This window comes from Galeopterus variegatus, unplaced genomic scaffold (genome assembly GCF_000696425.1).
Source record: "Galeopterus variegatus unplaced genomic scaffold, G_variegatus-3.0.2 Scaffold607, whole genome shotgun sequence".
Classification (NCBI taxonomy): Eukaryota; Metazoa; Chordata; class Mammalia; order Dermoptera; family Cynocephalidae; genus Galeopterus; species Galeopterus variegatus.
The window spans coordinates 9546-30650 of NW_007726718.1; the positions used below are offsets into that span (position 1 = coordinate 9546).

The 21105-nt window shown below is 39.4% G+C and overlaps 1 protein-coding gene across 2 annotated transcripts; it reads left to right on the plus strand.

The window, feature by feature from the left end:
- The first annotated feature begins 4394 nt into the window (after positions 1-4394).
- Positions 4395-20449, plus strand: FUNDC1 (FUN14 domain containing 1). 2 transcript variants are annotated; one of them, XM_008570482.1, is made up of 5 exons: positions 4395-4514; positions 5217-5373; positions 9811-9886; positions 16070-16250; positions 19026-20449. In XM_008570482.1, the coding sequence occupies exons 1-5, from the start codon at positions 4487-4489 to the stop codon at positions 19049-19051; spliced, it is 468 nt and encodes a 155-aa protein (XP_008568704.1). In that variant the 5' UTR covers positions 4395-4486; the 3' UTR covers positions 19052-20449. The 2 variants fall into 2 exon arrangements, with proteins under 2 accessions (XP_008568704.1, XP_008568703.1); XM_008570481.1 differs by having other exon boundaries at positions 16070-16198; positions 18974-20449.
- The last annotated feature ends 656 nt before the right edge of the window (positions 20450-21105 follow it).

Sequence of the window (21105 nt, forward strand, 5' to 3'; positions counted from 1 at the left end):
GGGTGTATTGTCTGTATTAGGGCCAGGCGTCAGAGGGATACCAGATGATTACGGTAGCCCAGCCTAAGATGGCGCCCCTGGAGAGAGACTTACTTTTAGGTGAGCCGGTGGTGGGTGCGGAGAGCCAGCGCTGGAGAATACGGACGAGGGCAAAGCATCAGCAGCAGGAACCACCGAGAGAGTGAAGGAGGTCCGAGAAGGAGTCCCCTCGGGTAAGGGGTGAGCTCCTCCCGAGTTTCGGCACCAATGAAAGGACGACAGGACCCGAGCTGACACTTCACCAGAGAAGTTCCACTTTATTCGGGGGAGAAGCATACATTTATATAGCCGGGAGAGGGTGGTTAGTACACAGGGCGGTAGTTGATTGGCCGGGGGCGGGTAATGATTTCTGATAGGCTGCACCTTGGCGCCGGCGATTAGGCTGCATCTTGGCGCTGGCGAGATTGTTAGGACCCAGAAGAGAAAAGTGCCATGTTTTAGGGAGTGCCTCCTTTGGGGTCTTCTATGGGGCCTTACACCTACTTAAGGCCCTATCTCCAAATATAGTCACACTGGGGGTTAGGGCTTCAACCCTAATTTTGGGGGGGATACAATACAGTCCACAAAAGGAAACTTTGGAGGGTAGCTTGGATTTCTAGAGTTCTTATTAATAGTGGTATTTTGGGCAGGGAGGTGGAGAATGTACCACAATTACTGTGAGATACTACACATAGATTTGGGAATTGGAAGGGAGTTTAGTAATCCAATCCTTAGTTTGTAGTTAAGGGAGACCCAAAGAGCTCAAAAGACTTAACTAGATTAAATTTGGGACTTAATTCATTTTACTCTCAGTAGATTATTGATAATACATGTGAGGCCTTATGCCCTTTACATTCTTTTCCTCTCACTGTTACTGAACCCAAGTCTGGCTGCCTGCCGCCAAATGGAAACAAAAGACTCAAAAGTCAAATGGGTGAAAAAGAAAGGCAGCTTTATTGAGGAACGCCGGCCACCTGAAGAAGATTTAGGCTAACCCATCTCCCTGGCTCAGATTTACCGAGAGGTTTAAGAGGGAGGGAATGGAAAGCAAGGCAGGGAGATGTGAGCTGTGGGGGCTACGTGTAAGGGGGCCAGGTCCAAATTCTCATCAAGGCACCGTCTGATTTCTGTTCTGGTCCTTGATGTTATCTTAGGGTTCTGCAGGACTTTGATATGATTTGGGGTAGAATCAGCATAGCTTTATTGATGTCTTCCTTGCTGATGCCCATGGTCAGTCTCCAGACATCTGTCTCAGAACTTAGCAAGCTTCAAAGAAGAACTGTTAGTTTTTCAAGGTACTGATTAGCTTTCAACAGCCTCATTTTTCTACTTAGCAAGCAAGAATAGAAAGGGGACCGGAACAAAGAAAGGAGAGAAAAAACTGTCTTTTAAAATTTTTCTGAAGCTCGGGTGATTTTAGGCTCCAACATGGCTTCAGTCCTGCTCACTCCAGCAACACTAATTATAATCTGTATTTGTGTGTCTTACTTTGTTGCTGTAATGTCCAGGAAGATCAAAAACTTGCCCATCTTGTTTATTGATCTATCACTAACAGTGCCTAGCACATTGCCTAGCCCTTTGGAAGTACGCAACAAATATTTGGTGAATGAATAAATGACTAAATAATTAAAGCTAACCTTTAATGAGTATTCATTATGGGTCATGCTCAAACCTCTTTACATACTTGATTTTATTTTCAATTCATCCTTCTAAATTTTGAGAGGAGAAATCTGAAGCTTAGTAAAGCTAACACCCTTTTCAAAGACAAAGCTAGGAAGGACAGAGCTAGAATTTGAACTCAGGTTTGGCTGATCCCAAAGTTCATCCAAATGCTTAATCAAAATGCTAAACTGCCTGCTTCAAATTCAACACAAGGATCAGAAGGAAGGGAGAGAGGCCTCTGGGAAAAATAGAGAAAAACTGTGTGGAGCTTACTCTTTTTAAGATGCGTCTTAAAGCATGTCTGGGTGCTGTCCAGCAGAGAACAACCACTGCTTTCACATAGAGGAAAGAGCACGAACCAATTCACACAGGTTGGAAAAAGCCACGTGTATTTGGAAAACTGAATACATTCAGGAGACCAGAGAGGTCAAAATGTGAAGGGTCTTGTGTGCCGCGGGTCAGCAAACTACAATCTGCCGGCCAAATTTGCCTCGCACCCCCATTTTAAAATTATTTATTTATTTATTTTTTAAAGGCTAGTCATGCAAAGCAGTGGGAGTGGAGAAGGAACAAAGAAATCCGTAACTGATTATGATCAATTAGTTGTAAACATCACTTCACTGGAACCAACCCCACACCCCATTTTTGTAGAGTCTGTGAACTGAGAATGGCTTTTACATTTTTAAGGAATTGTTAAAAAAAAATTGCAACAAAGACCACAGGTGGCTACCAAAGCCTGAAATATTTACGATTTGGCCTTTACAAAAAAATTTGCCAACCCCCTGCAATTTGCCTGGAGAAATTTACATTTTACCTTGTAAGACTTTACCTTGTAAGGGGCAATTGTTACGTATTTAAGTAGAGAAAGGATGCTTACCTGTGGGAGAAAAGGAAGGCGGAAAGGAGAAGGTGATCCTCAATTTTTTCTCATTCCTTTGGGTAGCTTCAAAGATAGTGGGAGTTGTTTTGGACTGGTTGAATCTGTAGATCATTCAAATGCAGATATCTAGTAGGGCAGGACAGTGTAGCCTAGGAGGGGAGGGGAGATTGCCTAGGAAGTGAGAAGTGTTCTGTTTGTTGTTCTGTCTGCTTTTTGTTTTTCTCAGTTCTGACCAGCTTGTTTTTAACAACTGAGGTTTCCAAAGAGAAGACCTTGAGGAAAGGTGGAGCTCAGGAAAGGATGATCGAGTTTCATTATAGCTTCACTATGGATTAACTAACCTCATATTCTTGCTAGTCTCTATAGATTAGTGAAATTATATTGGGTCATGGGAAAAGAGAATTTGCTTTTTCCAATCAATTTTAAATTAAAGAAAAACATACAATTGAACCTAACAGGTTGATTATTTGCATGGATACAGTAAGAAATAAAGGAACACAAGTTACTTAATAGTAACTAGAAATTAGTATTGTAAATTAATACCGAGAGGGCTGTTTTGTTTAATTGTACTGCGACTGTGGATGCAATGCAAGTTCAAAACAAGTTTTGGGGCTGGTTTATGTTAACTTGTGTTAGCTGCTTGGTGATCAACAGTTTTTCATTCTGCAGAGTCCCATGGGGCTTCGGGGTGAACTTGGCCTGTTCCTTTGTCAGATTTAAATAACAAGAATAATGCTAAAAAATTATGTCCTTTTGAGTAACTCCTGCCAGGTCAGTTATTCAGGAGGTTCCGAAGCCTTCCTTTACCTCCTTGGGTTCCTGGTGGAAGTGTGAGAAAAGGAAGTGGGTTAAAAGGTTCCAATTCCCAGTAGCAGGGCATTAGAAACATTTCTGTCCCTTGGTGAGAGACCTTGCCTCCTTAGAAAAGCACGGTTTGAAAAAGCCCTTTCCTTCAAATGCTTAAATTCTGGTGCAGTGTTCAAAATACTGTTAAAAGTTATTCTGGGGCCGGCCCGTGGCTCACTCAGGAGAGTGTGGTGCTGATAACACCAAGGCCACGGGTTTGGATCCCATATAGGGATGGCCGGTTAGCTCACCGGCTGAGCGTGGTGCTGACAACACCAAGTCAAGTGTTAAGATCCCCTTACCAGTCATCTTTAAAAAAAAAAAAAGTTATTCTGAAAAAAAACCCAAGTAAAAGCAATTCTGACATTTGTTAAAATGATAAGGAAGACTTTATTCCAGACTACTGCAGAAGTGTAGCCAATGATCAGAGCTAGGGGCTCAATGGGTGGAAGAGCCAAGAGAAGACACCAAGGGAAAGAGGATTCTTGCTTTAGGCAGGTCAGGGTGATCAGATATCAAGGGTGGGGCATGAGGAATTTGAATGGATATTGAGAGTCATTAGATATCAAAGGTAGGAGGAGTCTCACTGCAGGATTCTTGCTACAACTGGACCAGGCAGGCCAAAGACCTGGCCCAAGGAGGAGCCTCCTGACTAGGTCAAGAAGAGAGTCTTTGTCAATACCACGCTGATTTTCCCTTTATACCACCATGTGGCGTCCCTCCCCCCATTCCTCCAGCCCTAAGGCTCTTTAAAACAAAACAACAAATTCAGGTTATGGAAAATCGGGGGGGGGTGCGGTGGCGAGGCCGGAGATGCGGAAGGAAACGGACTACAGTTCCCTTAAGGCCTGGCGGGGCTGCGATCCCACAGTCCCTCTCCCCGCCCCTGGGCCCTGCGCCTGCGCGGAAGGTCCTGCGCGAAGAGGAGGGGGCGGGGACAGGACAACGCGGCTGGAGGAGGAGGAGCAGGAGCAGGAAAAAAGAGACCATAGACTTCCATTTCGGCCTAGAGCGGCCCTTAAAGTGCCGGGGAGAGGAGGGCGGGCGGGGACCACCCCAGAGCAGGCCACCGGCAGTATCATGGCCACCCGGAACCCCCCTCCCCAAGGTGAGCGGCTAGGGCCCGAAGTAGTATCTGGGACGCGGCTCACAGGTCTCGACCTTGGTCCCGGGACGCCTCCTCCTACCCCTGCCTCAGGATTCCTGGGGCTCTGTTTCTCTGGGGTTTTTTTGAGGCAGCCCCTTTGAATACCCCCTCCGAGCTATACTTCTCTCTCCCCTCTCAAGGCGGAGAGGGACCTCCCCACCCCCAACACAGCCCTAACTCTTGCCTTAACTTCACCTCTTGGCTCTTCATCTCCATCATTAGACGTATTTCTTTAAAAAAAAAAAATTTTTTTTTTTTTAACTCTTGACTCTGAAGTGATTTCTTCCCGTCGGGCTCCTCACCGGCCCTCAGAGGAGGACCCCCCTCCTCCCACTGATGGAAATGGATCCTGCTCTGACCCTGGCCCTACTGAGTTTTGGGGGGTGACCCCTCACTGCAGTGCAACTCGGAAGTGGCCCTGGCTCCGTGCCCCCAGGCCGATCCCTGGGCCTTTGGAAAGGCGAGGGGGGTATCATTGCACTGCCCTTGACTCTTGAAGCCCTAGTCTCAGCAATTGAGTGTAACAAACTCATTAGTTTCCATCCTGGCATTTTTAACTGTAGGCCAAAAGTAACAGTGAGTTGTAACAGATAAACTAAAATGTATGGGACATTTCTGACTTTTGATTGACTCAATTTATTTTTTCCATTTTGTATTTTGAAGAGTGTGAAAGCGATGACGACTCTTACGAAGTGTTGGATTTAACTGAGTATGCGAGAAGACACCACTGGTGGAATCGAGTGTTTGGCCACAGTTCGGGACCTATGGTAGAAAAATACTCAGTAGCTACCCAGATTGTAATGGGTGGCGTGACTGGCTGGTGAGAACAACATCTTTTTCATTAAATTTCATTGGGAACTTGAACTGCTATCCTTTAAAACATGGGCCAGAGTCACCATGCACATTCAGTGGGTGTACACTGTTAATTCCGGAAAAGCATTGCTTTGAGGCTTTTCTCTGAGTTATTTATTTACTTATTTTTTGAAAAAGATGACCAGTAAGGGGATCTTAACCCTTGACTTGGTGATGTCAGCACCACGCTCTCCCAAGTGAGCCATGGGCCGGACCTTTTTCTCTGAGTTATAATTGGTTTAATCTAGGTTCAGAGGCTCCCTGTTGGGTAGGGGCGGTCCCCCCCAGCCCCCCCGCCATGCCCACCACTTCTAGTTTCCCTCCTCATCTTTCCTTTGATTCTTTATGTTTCGCCCTCTCTCAAGTTCAGCAAATGTAGTGGATCTGGTTCAGTGATAGATGGGAAGAAATATGAGTTAATTATATGTAAATTTTTACTTGTCATTCAGTGCTAACAACTGGAAAAACCTGCGAGGAACTCCCACAGTAGAACTGACCTCTAGGATTGTCAGCCCTGTAGAGAGCAGTATAAAATGCTCAGTAAAAATTGTCGATGATTATACAGATGATTCTATTTTTTTGTGGGCTAGTTCAGATAATGATAATACGTTGAAGAAGAACATTGGTTCTATGTTGGAATTAAAGGTCTGATTGTTCTGTAATAATACTGTGGAGTACATTAAGGAGGAGTTAATAAGCATAAACCTCACCAGTTAACATTTCAGGCTACATGATTACACAGTCGCTACTATTTCTAATTCTTTTATTCTTGGAATAAAAGATTAGCCAGATAACAAGGGGCAGAAATAAGTTTAACCCTTTATTTTGGTTTTCTTTTTTGTTTTTTATAAACCCTTTATTTTGAAAATGTTCATGACTAGAGAATTTTTGAAGTTAGGGTGAATAATCATTTTTTTCTTAGATTCTAAGTTAAATTCATCTTACATCAATTTAATTGAAATATTTACATATTTCTACTTGATAAGTATAAAATTAAATTTTCTTTCTTTTTTTTTTTTTTTTCTGGCCGGTACAGGGATCTGAATCCTTGACCTTGGTATTATCAACACCTGACTTTAACCAACTGAGCTAACCAGTCAGCCCCTCTATGCCTTTTTGTAAATGTCAGTTCATGGTAGAAATTCTGTGGTGCGATGAAAAAAAAAAAAAAAAAGATTCTGTGGTGCAGAGGTGCAGTACTTATTCGTGATGTGTGCTTATTAATGCTGCTGTATGAAAAAAAGCCTACAATTAGAAGAAAGAGATGCCTGGTCAGGGCCTTGGTCATTCAGATGATTCTCCACAGACTGATTGTATTTCTGTTCCCATAATTCAAGGTATGGTTCTCTGCTTAAAAAAGCTCACAGTTTGGTGCCATAGGTGATTGGTTAATTTGAGTCAGAGCCTAAATTCCAATTTTAAAAGAGACTAAAAAATAATTAGGAAATAGAATTATCAAGTCATTGTATGGTTTCTCCTTGTAGACCAGACTTGGTGAGAAGCCCCATTATTGGCAGCAGTTTTCTTGGAAAGCCTAGAGACACAGCAGTGGGAGGTAGTAGGTTAATTTTAGTGACTAATGCCATCTAGCAGAGGATACATATGCTCCCCAGGTTGTTGTGGAGACCTGGCTGCTGCTCACCTCTTCTCCCTTTTCTGAGCCTTTGTTGCTAAATCCCCTACTGAGGGATACATTCTTTATAGTAATATATACATTTGGATGATAGCCAGGTGTCGGCCCAGGAGCTAGGTAATAGGACTCTAATATTATACAGGTGATTTGTTGCAATGACTAGATTCAGTGTAGTACATTTTTGCAATTTTCTTGGGTATAAAACTTATGTGATAATGCGTTGTATGTTAGAACAAAATAGGCATTAACCTAACTAGTTAACAATTCAGGACATGAATGGGAGGCTGAGGAGATTATATTTAGTTGTAGGTAGTTACAGTTTTGATCACGATAAGAAATTAAAACTAATATGAGGATGGGTGGTTGCTAGGAGAGGTGGAATGTGTGAAGATCAGTTAGAGGGTCCTTACAGTGGTCTGGAAGCAAGGTAATGATGCCCCTGAGAATGGAAAAGAGAAGACAAGAGTCAAATAATGTTTTGGAAATAGAGTATATGGAACTTTGCCATCAGTTGTTCCAAGGATGAAGAAGGCAGAGTCTGAGATAACTATGAGGTGGCAAGCTCGGAGAATGATGCTATCATTTATAAATTGGGACCTTAGCAACAGTCGGTTTAGCTGGAAAGATGATGTTTGCTTTGGGACACTTTGAATAGGTGGTTCTGGGTGCTAGAAAAACCAATCATGTAATTGAAAGTGTAAATTTTTCATTTAGGAAGGTGTATTAGTTTCCTAGGGCTGTTGCGACAAAGTACCACAAACTATGTGGATTAAAACAACAGCAATTTATTCTCTCACAGTTCTGGAGGCTACAAGTCTGAAATCAAGGTGTCATTGTTACTGGGCATAGGTCTGGCTGTCTGCCCCTTTTTAAAAACAAATAACTCAAAAGCCAAATGTTGGTGAAAATGGAAGTCAGCTTTTATTCAGGAATACTGTTGACCTGAGAAGAGATGTTAGGCTAACCCAGTAAACCTGAAAGAGAATGGCCAGACTAAAGCCATCTCAAAGTCTCACATTTACTGAGGGGTTTTTAAAGAGGGGGTTAAGGGAATGGAACGTGGGAAATGAAAAGCAGGAGAGAGAGAGAGAGAGACAGAGACAGAGACAGAGAGAGACAGAGAGAGAGACGTGAGCTGTGGGGGTCCCGTGCAAGGAGCCAGGTACAAGGTCTCACCAAGGCTCCTTCTAGTTTCTGCTCCATCCTCGCTGTTATCTCAGGATCCTGCTGGAGGGGTGGAATCAGTGTAGCTTTACTGATGTCTTCTTTGGTTTCCCAGGGTCTGAATAGTACATACAAATCTGCAAGTTTGCAGCTTCAGGCTGGCTGGAAAACAACTTTACATTTATGTAAATAATGTCATCTTCCTCCATTACCAAGGTTCAAAGTATCAAATAGCCATGAGAAAAGAGGGAACTCAGAGAAGTGCATGCCAAGAAAAAAACTCCATCCTTTTAAAATCTTTTAGAGCCCATGGGGTTCAGGTCCCAAAAACTGCTCACTCCAGCATCAGCAGGGTTGGTTCCTTCTTAGAAGCTCAGAGGGAGAAATCTGTTCCATGTTTCTCTCCTAGCTTCTGGTGATTACCAGCAATCCTTGGCATTCCTTGGCTTGTAGACATATTACTCCAATCTCTGCCACATGGTCATCTTCCCTCTGTGTCCTATTTCTATGACTTATGTTGGATTAAGGGCCCATCCTGCTCCAGTATGACCTCATCTTAACTAATTACATCTACAGTGACCCTATTTCCAAATAAGGTCACATTTTGAAGTTTCAGGAAGGACAAGAGTTTTGGGGAGATGGCATTCAACCTAGTGCAGAAGGCTACAGTTAGAAATCTGGGATTCTTTTGCACAGTATGGATCTGGAATACTGAAAGGAATATGAGTTCACTGAAGGAGACAATTAAGCACAAAAGAAGTATGGGCTGACACTCTTACAGGATAAATTAGACAAAACAGGTTTGATACAAAAATAGATATTAGATGAGGAGGCCATGAGAAATGTGGGCTAAAATAGTGTAATCATAAACGTGGACCTCCAGCAGGACCTTAAAGGGTAGGAAAGCTTTAGATAGGCAAAGCTAGGTGGAAACTCTTAGAAGCAGGGAGATTAATAGCTTGATCAAAGGTGATGACCTGTTTGGAAACTAATTGGGTTGGAGCAGAAGGTTTGGGTAGAGTGGGGCTCTGCCAAGTGTATGAAACATCTTGATGGTATTAAGCAAAACAAAACAACAAATCATTTTTGTTATGGGAAATTTCAATGTATGCAAATATATAAGTAGGATAATGAATCTCCGAGTACTCACCCGTACTTTCAGTAGCCACTCTTTTTTTCCTGTGAATTCCTTGCCTCATCTCTCCTCCATTCCTTATTTTGAAACAAATCTAAGACATTTTAGATTGTGCATTTTTGGCTATCCTATGTAACTGAAGGGATATATTGAGGGTTTCTGGGCAGCTAAGGGACATGATCAAGAGAGATGGGAAGGGCCAGCCCGTGGCTCACTTGGGAGAGTGTGGTGCTGATAACACCAAGACCACGGGTTCAGATCCCCATATAGGGATGGCCAGTTAGCTCACTTGGGAGAGCGTGGTGCTGACAACACAAAGTCAAGGGTTAAGATCCCATTACCAGTCATCTTTAAAAAAAAAAGAGAGAGATGAGAAGACATTAAGATTTTATTAGGAAAGCAATGAAAAGTGGCAGAGGGAGAGGGTTTGGTACATAGATTGTTCTCATCTTTTGTTATTTCTTTCATTAAAGGTGTGCGGGATTTTTGTTCCAGAAAGTTGGAAAACTTGCGGCAACCGCAGTGGGTGGTGGCTTTCTTCTCCTTCAGGTATGTCAGAGCTTTTGACACTTGCCTCTGCTTACATAGGTAGCCCTTGGGAACTGAGAAAGTCAAGTTTAGCCATTTGCCTCCTGTCTGTTTTAATAGAAGGTGAAATTTTTCTTTTAGGCATCAGGTTATGGAAAAACTACAATGAGTTTTGAAAGCTGATGTCTGTCATGAAGACAACAATTTAAATACTTCCAAGTTCCTTAAGCATAGTTTGATTCCAGGTACTAAAAAGCTAACTATTAAAATTTGAAGTGCCTTAATTTTTTTTACTACTTACCTAAATTTCCCTTGAAGCATCTCCCTGGCTAAATAAACATTTCACTAGTAATATAACCTACTCATCCTGACCATTTTAAACATTTATTTAAAATTCACACACCCATAATATATAAAATTCAAAAGTTCTCTTTCTCTTCCTGTTTCCTAGCCATGTGGTTTTTCTCCTTGGAGGAAACTGCTGTTAGCAATTTCTAACATTTTTTTTTTAAACTAGAGAAACAATAATATAGAAGGTGGAAAATTGGGTTTAGAAAAATCATTCATAATCCTATTTCTGAGGCAGGTAGATTTGAAATTTTAGTTTTGTTCATGTTCCTCTAAGTATAAGGTCTAATAATGCTTTGCCATTAGAGGATATTTATCAGGATATTATCTGGCATTCACATATATTTTGTATATATTTTTCCAAAAATATCATTCCCTGAAGATCAAATATAGTAAATCCAAAAGTTTAAAATCTCTTGGAATGAATGTTAGCAACAATTTTAAAGATACAGAGAACTGTCAGTTTTACCAGATTTTTTAAATGATTGATGTTCATAGTAATCAAAATCTGACCTCAGCACCTAAGACTTTGATCATGTAATAACCAGTATAGTTGCCTTAAGTACAAAGGAACTGGATTTGTATGTGTTAAGCACAGATTAACACATACAAAATATATTTTCTTTCTATTGGTGACATTATTAGGAATAATTGCTTATAACTTATAAGAGGTGAAAAAGAATATGATTACTATCTAAATTTAGTCCTTTGGATTCCTGCATTGGTACAGAAGAGAATTTGCTTAAGCTGATTTTGACCTGGGTTTATATAGAATCATATATAATTAGTTAATTCTAGCTATTTTGAAGACTCAGTTGTCGTTATTGTTTAGCATAAAAGGGTATTGGACTGAAGCAGAGTTTCCTAAAATGCTCAAAGAATAGAGAGAATTGTATATTTTAATCCATTCTGCATGTCACTTTTTCAGAAGTCCATTCAGTATGCACCATTCAAATCCACATTTTGCCATTGCCACCTCCTACTTTTCCATGCTTAGTCCACATACTCTTTGAAGTCTCTAAGGCAGAGGAACACAGGGCATGTCTGCATCAAACTGATTTTTCCCAAAAATATAACTGCTTTGAAAACTCAGTAGAAAGAAAGTGAAAGGGAAAACAGAGTAACAAATGGCTTTTAGGCTAAGTGCCTAAAATTCTTTAGCCCCACTTTCATATTTTTATGACCTTTACTCATATTTATAGATAGTTTATTTAGAACTTAAAGCTTTTCGAATAATAATATTAAGTATTTTCTGGTAGATATTTATCATACTGCCATCTTAAAATAGACAATGGTATATAAATCTTTTAGTTTTTGTTTTTTTGGAGTTATATATGCACACAATTCAAAGGGTCAAATACTTAATACAAAACTTGCTACAAATTAATCCTTGGCCTTCCTCACTACCCCCATTTTTCCCTCCCTTGAGGCAACCACTTTGAACTCTTAATTGATTCTTAAGGTACTAATTTCCTTTTCCCTAGACAAGTTAATTGGACATTTCTTTTTTGTTTATTTTGGTTTTTTGGTGACTAGCCAGTATGGGGATCCTAACCCTTGACTTTGGTGTTATAACATATTATCTTTTAATTTCATTTTCTCACAAGCTCTTTGAAGTACCCTTGTATTTACTGTGTGTGACTTGTCTTCCCCCAATCCATAATTTCAACCAGCACAATGTTTAGAATATAGTCCCTTCAGTAAGACCTTTAGAAATACATCGTCTAGTGGAGCACTAGCATCTTTGGAAACCATTTTAATTGCATGCCTGTAGACCAAGAAGGCTGGTGAGAGATAGTGAAGTTGAATGTCTTCTCTAATTTGAATTGAGGATAGGTTCTTAGAGAGTGGCAGAGGCTGAAAGTTTTCCTTAAATCACCAGATGCTAGTTTGATGTGATTGCCTTAATAGACTGCAGGTCCAGTGTTGATCCAAATGGTCTGTCCTGCTTCCATGGAATTCTTAGCATCTACACAGAATGCTCACTAATGGTTTATTTTTTCAGTTTTACAAACAACACAATATATAGCCATTTATATACATCTTGGCACACTTGTCTTAAGTAAATATATGTATTTAAGCCTTTTGATTGTCAACTAGCCTTCCAGAAAGTACGTGTCCGTACATCCTCACCAGCCCTATAAGAAAGTACCCGCCAACTTTTCACCCTTTCCGTACTGTACTCTTTGGAAGGAAGTCATTATGTACAGCCCACACTTAAAGAGTGGGAGTTATACTCCACCTCCCTGAGGACAGAGTAAATACATGAATTATTTAGAAATTTTCTGCTGGAAGATTTGTCTCTTCTTTATTTGTTAATTTATTCAGCCATTGATTTATATCAATATGAACTCATGAGTATTTTATACTTTGGGTTAAAATCTAATACTATTTTATTTTATTGTTCAAATTGTTCCAGCTTTGGCCGTTGGGAGCTCTTTCAGTTGTGCATTATCTTTTTTAATCTCTCTGAGGACATAAATGATCCAGTTTTGTTTTGTTTTTTAAATTTCTTTGTACAAAGTCTGTTCCTCTAAATTTCCACACACCCTCACCCCCACTTGTTTATTTTGGTCTTTAGTTTTCATGTTAAAGGACTTCCTCCATGCCTGATGATCTTTGTTGTCTGCTCATATTTAAGAATTGGGCACTAAGAGCTGGTGGAAACCTCTAAATGTGTGGATGGGGCTTTTCTTTCTCTGGGAAAATTGACCAGTTCAAGAAAAATGATCTAAAGACTTGGAGTTGGGATGTTATGTGGGGGGAAAAAAAAGACTTGGAGTTGGGGATGGGAGAATTTTCCCCAATGAAACAGCCCCATATAGATCACTATATAGTAAGGCTCACAAACAAAAAGCTCTGTTTACCTGTTTAGAGCCTTCCAGCCAGACATGAGTCCTGGAAAGCCTGGAATTATTTTTAACTTGGAAAGTTTTATTCTATTGAAACCTCTTTACCTAATTTTATTAAATGTTGTAGGAAAGTCAAATGTTGTTCAAAAAGCAGTTATCACTGCCCCACCGCCTCCCCAATCTGTTGGCTTGTATTTCCCTGTAATTGCTCAGATGAGTTCTGGGTGGACAAGACTGAATTGGGTCCCATGTGGTCAATACTTAGAAGGTATTTGTCAATTAAGTTGGATGTACCTTGAACCCCACTGGGGATAGATTGCTTGTCTTTGGTCAACTCTGCACTGGAGCATGCTGCTGAATTTGGACTGGTATCCTTCAGTTTAACCAGATTTGCCTCCAAGGGAAAATAATGAGCATCTCTCTCTCCTTTTTTTTTTTTTTTTTTTTAACAAAAAAATGACCGGTAAGGGGATCTTAACCCTTGACTTGGTGTTGTCAGCACCATGCTCTCCCAAATGAGCCACAGGCTGGCCCAATAATGAACATCTTAAGGAAATCTTTTCAATGATAGCGGGTCACTTCAGCATCAGACAGAGATCATTCTTTCACTAGTAGACATGAAAGGGCTCTTTGGGATAATCTAGCCCAGCCAGTTTGTTGCTGAGAGTCATTATTTGAGCCAAGTTGGTTAATACAGGATCTAGTGTTTATTCACTGTCTTTGTTATCATTCATTCACTGTGTCTCATTTGCCTGGCATTGTCAGGGACTCTAGAGACACACAGAATCACGGTTCACTGGGAGAGCTAGTATTGGTCAGTGCTGAGCTGGAAGAGTGTGTGTGGTTCTGAGAGAGAAGAGGGAAGACTCTGCTTGGAGTGTTGGGGAAGGAGACCCCAGCGAGGCATTAATGTCTTAACATCTCAAGATTTTTCATTTTCCCTGTAACTGACACTTTACCCCAAAATATGGAGGATTCTTTAAACTATACAAAATCTTTATCTCAGATGACCCCAGATTTATTAATTTTCAGTGACAAATGGCTATGTGGAAATATTTTTATGTATCATGTATAGAATGCTGTTTATGAGAATTTGTTTATTAATTTATTTGGTTTTTTTGGTGGCTGGCCGGTAAAGGAATTGAACCCTGGACCTTGGTGTTTTCAGTACCACACTCTAACCAACTGAGCTAACTGTTCGGCCCCAGAATTTTTATTTTTGGTGGCTGGCTGGTACAGGAATCGAACCCCTGGATCTTGGTGTTATCAGCACCACACTGTAACCAACTGAGCTAAGTGGAAGATTAGCTTTTTTTTTTTTTTTTTTTAAAAGATGACCGGTAAGGGGATCTTAACCCTTGACTTGGTGTTGTCAGCACCACGCTCAGCCAGCGAGCGAACCGGCCATCCCTATATGGGATCCGAACCCAGGGCCTTGGTGTTATCAGCACCGCACTCTCCCGAGTGAGCCACGGGCCGGCCCTAAAATGTTAAGTCTTGAAAATGACAACTGAATTGGGGATTGCTGATAAGTGGTAGCATAGACAGTATTTTTGGTTCTGTTCTATCCAAAAAATAAAGCCATATTCATACATAAAATCTTTATACTTCTCACAAGCTTTGGATTAAGAAAATATGTTGAGATTCGGCAAAAAGTTAAATTCTCCAAAAACTTTAAAGTAATCAACTAGTTTGATTATTTAGTGCGAGTAAGAAGTCTTTTGAATTTATATGTAGAAAAGGCTTCTTTCCCATCACCTCCATACCTGTGACCCAAATTGCTGTGTCAGGTACTGCCAAAAAAGCAACCACTTGCCATTTTATTTGTTCACCACTCTTGTTTTGCTGAGGCTGGAGTTTGAGGTAATAGTAGTTGAATAAATACAAGAAGAAATACAGATAAACAAAATTCTTCAAGGGAATCATTTGCAGAGAAAATAAAACCTAAGATTTCCAGTCAACCTATTTATATAAAATCTGATATTTTTATTTGAAGTATTTTATATGTGGTTAAAAGTCAAAGTGATGCATTAAAAGGTTACAAAGAATGTGTGAGTTTTATAGATGTGGTTTTTTATGGTATGTATGGCTTAGTTGTTCACTACTCGTGGTTATTTATATTCTGATTTTATTATTTGTAGGCACTAATTTATCGTACTGGCTTACACATACCCTATTATTCCTGTTCAGATTTTGCAGTGTCTCAGTAGCACCATATGAGGGTTTTTCTTAACAATTAATATGCATTTAGCTATAGTTTTATTAAAAGAACTGGCATGAAACTTGTAGAGCATATTTCTTTATATTTTACTTTCAAAGGCAATTACCAGGAAGTATTCTTTTGCGGGGGGAGGGGGGGGGAGGCTGGCCAGTGTGGGAATCCAAACCCTTGACCTTGGTGTTACAAAGCTATGCTCTAACCAACTGAGATAACTGGTCAGCTCCAGAAAATATTCTTGATTTAAGTAGAGTCAGAGTTAATGAAGGGCCTTTATCAGGCTACTTTAGATTTTTTAGTGACCTAATAACTGACTAGCTTCTGATCCCTAGCAATTAAACATCTGTTTAATGAAAAGGTACTTTTATTAGCTATATAATTTGCATACTCTGTATCTTTTTATCTAAATTTCCTATTCCAAAAGGTATGATAGAATTACAGTACAGTTATAATATATTTTTTGTAATCTTTTCCCATCATACGCTATACTGTTCTTAACACAGTGTTTATCACATCTAAGTAGTTACTTATGCTTAATGTCTGTTTTCCCTAACGAACCTGAAGCTCTCTGAGGGTGGGGACTTAATGTCTCCCTTGTTCAGTGCATTGGCACAGAGTAAGTACTCAGTATCTTCTGAATGAAAAAATTAGTGCATAAATAGCAATTTCTTACCTGTAAGTTTCATAGATTTTTTTAAAAATCTAAATGTTCATGTATTCCTGGGTAATAGATTAGTTAGCAACCTACTTGGTTTAGAATTAACCGTTTTTATTACATTTTTGCAGATTGCCAGTCACAGTGGCTATGTGCAGATTGACTGGAAGAGAGTCGAAAAAGATGTAAACAAAGCAAAAAAACAGATTAAGAAACGAGCAAATAAAGCAGCACCTGAAATCAACAATGTAGTTGAAGAAGCAACAGAATTTATCAAACAGAACATTGTGATATCCAGTGGATTTGTGGGAGGCTTTTTAAGACGTTATACAATTTTGTGTCCTTTTGCTGTTGTTATTATTGTTGATATGTCTCACTTAGCAGAAAATGAGACTGGGGATTATCTTCTTTTAAAAAAAATTGGTGTTTTTGGTCATATGTCAAGAGTTTTAAGTAAAATTTGGGATCAAACCACCATTTAAATCAATCGTTATTTTTTTGGTGATAACATGGATTCCCCTGCCCATCTCCCACCCACTTTGATCAGCATATAAAAGCTGATAATATTATTCTTCCAAAAATTTTCCTTTGCTTTTATAAATATGTACGTGTGTCTATATGGTGTAGTAAAACTAAAACTATTTTTTTCCTTGAGGTACAATAGTTTAAAGATGTATTTTTTTTTTTTTTTTTGTACTTTTGAGACCGGCTGCACCGCGCTCAGCCAGTGAGCGCTGTGAGCGCACCGGTCATCCCTATATAGGATCCGAACCCACGGCGGGAGCGCTACTGCGCTCCCAGCGCCGCACTCTCCCGAGTGCGCCACGGGCTCGGCCCAATGTATATTTTTTTAATATGATTAATATGTTAGTTTTATTACTGTTATTGTATGTATTTTGTCTCTTTTCTTCATGTATTCTGTTTAGAAGTGAATTGAATACACCCTTGCCTTTATTTTTGTTTTATCCTTTTACTCCCCCAATGTTTTATTTTTAAAAATTTCAAACCAGTTGAAAAGTTGAAAAATGCAGTGAGTACCTAAATACCCTTCACCTATTCACCAAATTGTTCACATTTTACCTCATTCACTTTATCTGTACGTGGGTGAGATTTATACTTTTTTCTTTCCAAACTATTTAAGATATCACGACTCTTTCCCCCCTAAATACCTCAGCATGTATCTCCTAAGAGTATGGATATTCTCCTGTGCAGCAAGAAATACCATTATTAGTTCAAAAAAAAATTTAAGATGATACAGTAATATTTTCTAACATACAGTTCATATTAAAATTTTTCCACGAAATATCTTTTATGGCTTTTTTTCTCAATCAAGAATTATATAGGGGCCGGCCCGGTGGCGCACTGGATAAGTGCGCCGCTTGGGAAGCGTGGCGGCGCTCCCGCCCGAGGGTTCGGATCCCACATACAGACCGGTTCCCGCTCACTGGCTGAGCGAGGCGCGGGAGCAACACCGAGGGTTGCGATCCCGTTGCCGGTCCCCGGTCCGGTACAGGGGCAACACTAAGGGTTGTGATCCGTTGCCGGACACGGAAAAAGACAAAAAGACAAAAAAAAAAAAAAAAAGAATTATATATTGCATTTGGTTGTCATATCTGTGAAATCACCTTTAATTTTAAAATAGTCCTCTCATCTGTGTTTTCTTTTTTTTGTTTGCTTTTCATGGCACTGACGTTTTTGAAGCATCTAGGCAGAATATCCCACAGTCTGGCTTTGTCTAATGATTTTCTCATGACTTTATTTGGGTTAAACATTTTATCAGGCTGATGTTTTTTTGATCTTATACATTTTTTCTTATTGACTAAGTGGATTTTTAATAAATATCATTGTGCCTGCTGTGGCAATTTATTAAATGATCTGTGTTAATAACTTGATGAATGGACCATTTACATCTGCCCTATAGGTAGATTTCTTCCCCCCCACCCCCTTGACCTTTGCTTTATAACACGGATTTCCTTTTACCTCTCAGATTATTGCTGCTGTATACCTGTTATCTCGGTTGCCAAGTTGCTTACTGGGCCTGGCTGTGGGCTCTAGACTCCTTCAGTTTGTAATGAATAACTCTGGAATCTTGTGTGGCATTTGGCACCTGTGGTAGTTGGTGCACAGGAATTTTTGCTGATTTTTTTTTTTTTTTTTAAATACAGCAAACTTCTCAAAGCTGGAAATTTTTTTTTTTTTTCTCAATTTTTTTTTTTTGGCCGCTAGCCCGATAAGGGAATCCGAGCCCTTGTCCCTGGTGTTGTAACACCGTGATCTAACCAATTGAGCTAACCAGCCAGCCTAAATGTTTATTTAATTGAGGAATATAGCTGAAAATGTTACTTAGTGCCAGATTCAATAATTAAGACTATTTTTTAAAATTTGCATCTTTATTTTCTTGGTGGCTGGCCAGTTTGGGTATCCAAACCCTTGACCTTGATGGTGTTAGCACCACACTCTCTCAAGTGAGTAACGAGCCAGCCTTGTGTCTTTTTTATTTTGGTAAAATATATGTAACATCAAATTTGCCATTTTCACCACTTTTTTTTTTTTTTAATTTTAAAGATGACCAGTAAGGGGATCTTAACCATTGACTTGGTGTTGTCAGCACCACGCTCACCCAGCGAGCAAATCGGCCATCCCTATATGGGATCCAAACCCGTGGCCTTGGTGTTATCAGCACCACACTCTCCTGAGTGAGCCACAGGCCGGCCATTTTTAACTGTATAGTTCAGTGGCATTGAGTACATTTGCACTTCTGTGCAACCATTACCACTATTTATTTCCAGAACTTTTTCATCATCTCAAAGAAACTCTGTGTCCATTAAACACTAATTCTCTTCATTTACCCCTCTCTCCAGGCCTTAGTAACCTCTTTTCTACTTCCTGATTCTATAGATTTGACTATATAAGTAGAATCATACGATATTTGTTCTTTTTTGTCTGTCTTTTTTCACTTAGCATAATATTTTCAAGGTTCACCGATGTTGTAGCATAATTAAGAGTATTTTTTTTAAACTTACTTTGTGTTTCAGGCAACAGAATTTATCAAACAGAACATTGTGATATCCAGTGGATTTGTGGGAGGCTTTTTGCTAGGCCTTGCATCTTAAGGACATGAATGTTCTACCATAGTGGATTCAATGTGAGAAGAGAAGTGGTGGCTACAAGGTGATCTGTCAACAGCACAGACCACTAGAGTCTCCAGGGCAAGGAAGAACAACTGGCTGGACAATATTGAACTCACAACTTAGCATTTTGCCATCTGAAGCTTGGCAAACTAGTATTTGCTGTCAACCTATACGGTATGCAAACAATAGTATTCCTGAGCAAAACACTTTCATCATTTTTAAAAATTTGCATCTGTTTAGAAGCTAGCCTATAAAATATCACCATTGGATGTAGATATGGAGAAGAAATAAATGTTGGATTTATTGCCCAGTGAAATATTATCCTCTTTTTATTTAAATAAGGTGTTCTTCATTATGCTTTACAGTTTAGTGCCAATAAATAAAAATTGGTATTATAGCTTCAATAGTAGGGCTGACTTGTTTTTTTAAAAGATACATTTGCAATAAACTGAAGAATTGTAATGGCCTTCTTTGGAAAGCTTTAGAAATAATAGAATTATTAAAGATATTATACAGACTCCTTACTAATGTAATTCAATACCAATTTTTAGGGGTTTTTTTCTTGCTGTTCTTACTTTGCTTATATGATAATTATGTTTCAACTAAGGCTCTTCTAAGGAAATACTACAACATGTTTAAAGCTCTTTTTACTTTTTCAATATCTGTAGTAGTTTTAAAAATATCTTTTTGTATGTCAGCTTCTAATTTTTTATTTTTTCGTTTATTCTGGCAGCCTGGACAAAACTAATTATTTTGGGAGTACGTATGGTTGAGTCATTCATTCCTTTTATTGACCTTGAATGCATCTCCTTGTTCATTTCTAAAATTCTAATTATTTTGGCTCTTTCGCCAAGAAGTGAAAAATTACTTTAAAATGCTTAGTATAGTATGAATTTACTGACTGAAGAACAGTGATTTTCTATGTAATTATGAAGTTGTAGCTTAAAAAGAATTGTCTCCTTGATCTAGTCCGAGATTTAAGTACTAAGACTTTCAGGCTTTTGGGAACATTATATTGATGGACCACTAGGCCAGTTCACTTGTTTTTAGGACCAACATCATACTCCTTAAGAGGCTCCTTTGTCCAAAAAATTTTTCTGTATTGTTAGTTTTGTCCGTAGAGTTCTAGGTTGGAATTGGGGAAAATGGCAGAAGAACGTGTATTGGAGTCTTCAGACTGGAAAGACTTTGTAGATATTCAGACCATCTCCTTGTGAACCTACGACATTTCATGCTTTCAGGATTGGTTACAGTCTGTGTGCTTTCATTATCGCTAGACTCCTTAAAATTGAATGTGGAATCAATCTTTAGTTTCTTCCTTTACTCTCATTAGTGCCTCACATATAATGCTAAATAAAACTCAGACTTTCTTAATATGAAGTGACTGCTTATAAATTCTTATTTCTTCTTTTTTGAGCTTTTCTGTATTTCTGCCTTGCCAAGCTTTTCACTGCTGTGGAACTAAAAGTGACAAATATTCATGAGTGTGATCAGGTCACATTAGGTAGAACCTTGGCCACACTTCTGTGTGCCACACCTGTGTGATGCTGTCATCTGATACAGTGGGGCGGGCTACTGTGGGGAGCTCTAGTAGCTGGCTCAGTTTGTTCGTTTTGAAAGTATCTACAGTGTCTGTGCCTGATACACTAGCGAAGTAGGGAGCACAAAAATTGAGCTTCAATTGAATAGACATTAAAATATTCATATATGAAAGTTATAGGAGAACCTCGCGTGTGAGTAGTAGGAATAACTACTTTGAGAGTCCAAGCATACGGAAGAAGATAACGCTTCCTCTTTACCTATACATTTCTAAGTATCTGTGCAATGTTTGAAAATACTCGTATGCAAGTGCAAAGTATTACCAGTGCTCTCCATACTGTCCCATCTCTGTTAGGGCTCCTTGCTCTGCCTCATGTCCATACTGTTTCTCCCACTAGTTTGGATGCTACTTGGAGCAGTCGTATGTGTTAATCTCTAACCTGTAAAGCACATACAGTAATGCTTTGCTTATAGTAGGTATTCAGTTAATGTTATGA

What these genes read in the sequence shown, in the direction of transcription:
- FUNDC1 (XM_008570482.1), top strand. Translation starts at nt 4,487, where the DNA reads ATGGCCACCCGGAACCCCCCTCCCCAAG. An exon ending in ATGGGTGGCGTGACTGGCTG is followed by an intron (nt 5,374 to 9,810) that starts GTGAGAACAACA and finishes CTTTCATTAAAG; the next exon opens with GTGTGCGGGATTTTTGTTCC. An exon ending in ATCCAGTGGATTTGTGGGAG is followed by an intron (nt 16,251 to 19,025) that starts GCTTTTTAAGAC and finishes GATTTGTGGGAG; the next exon opens with GCTTTTTGCTAGGCCTTGCA.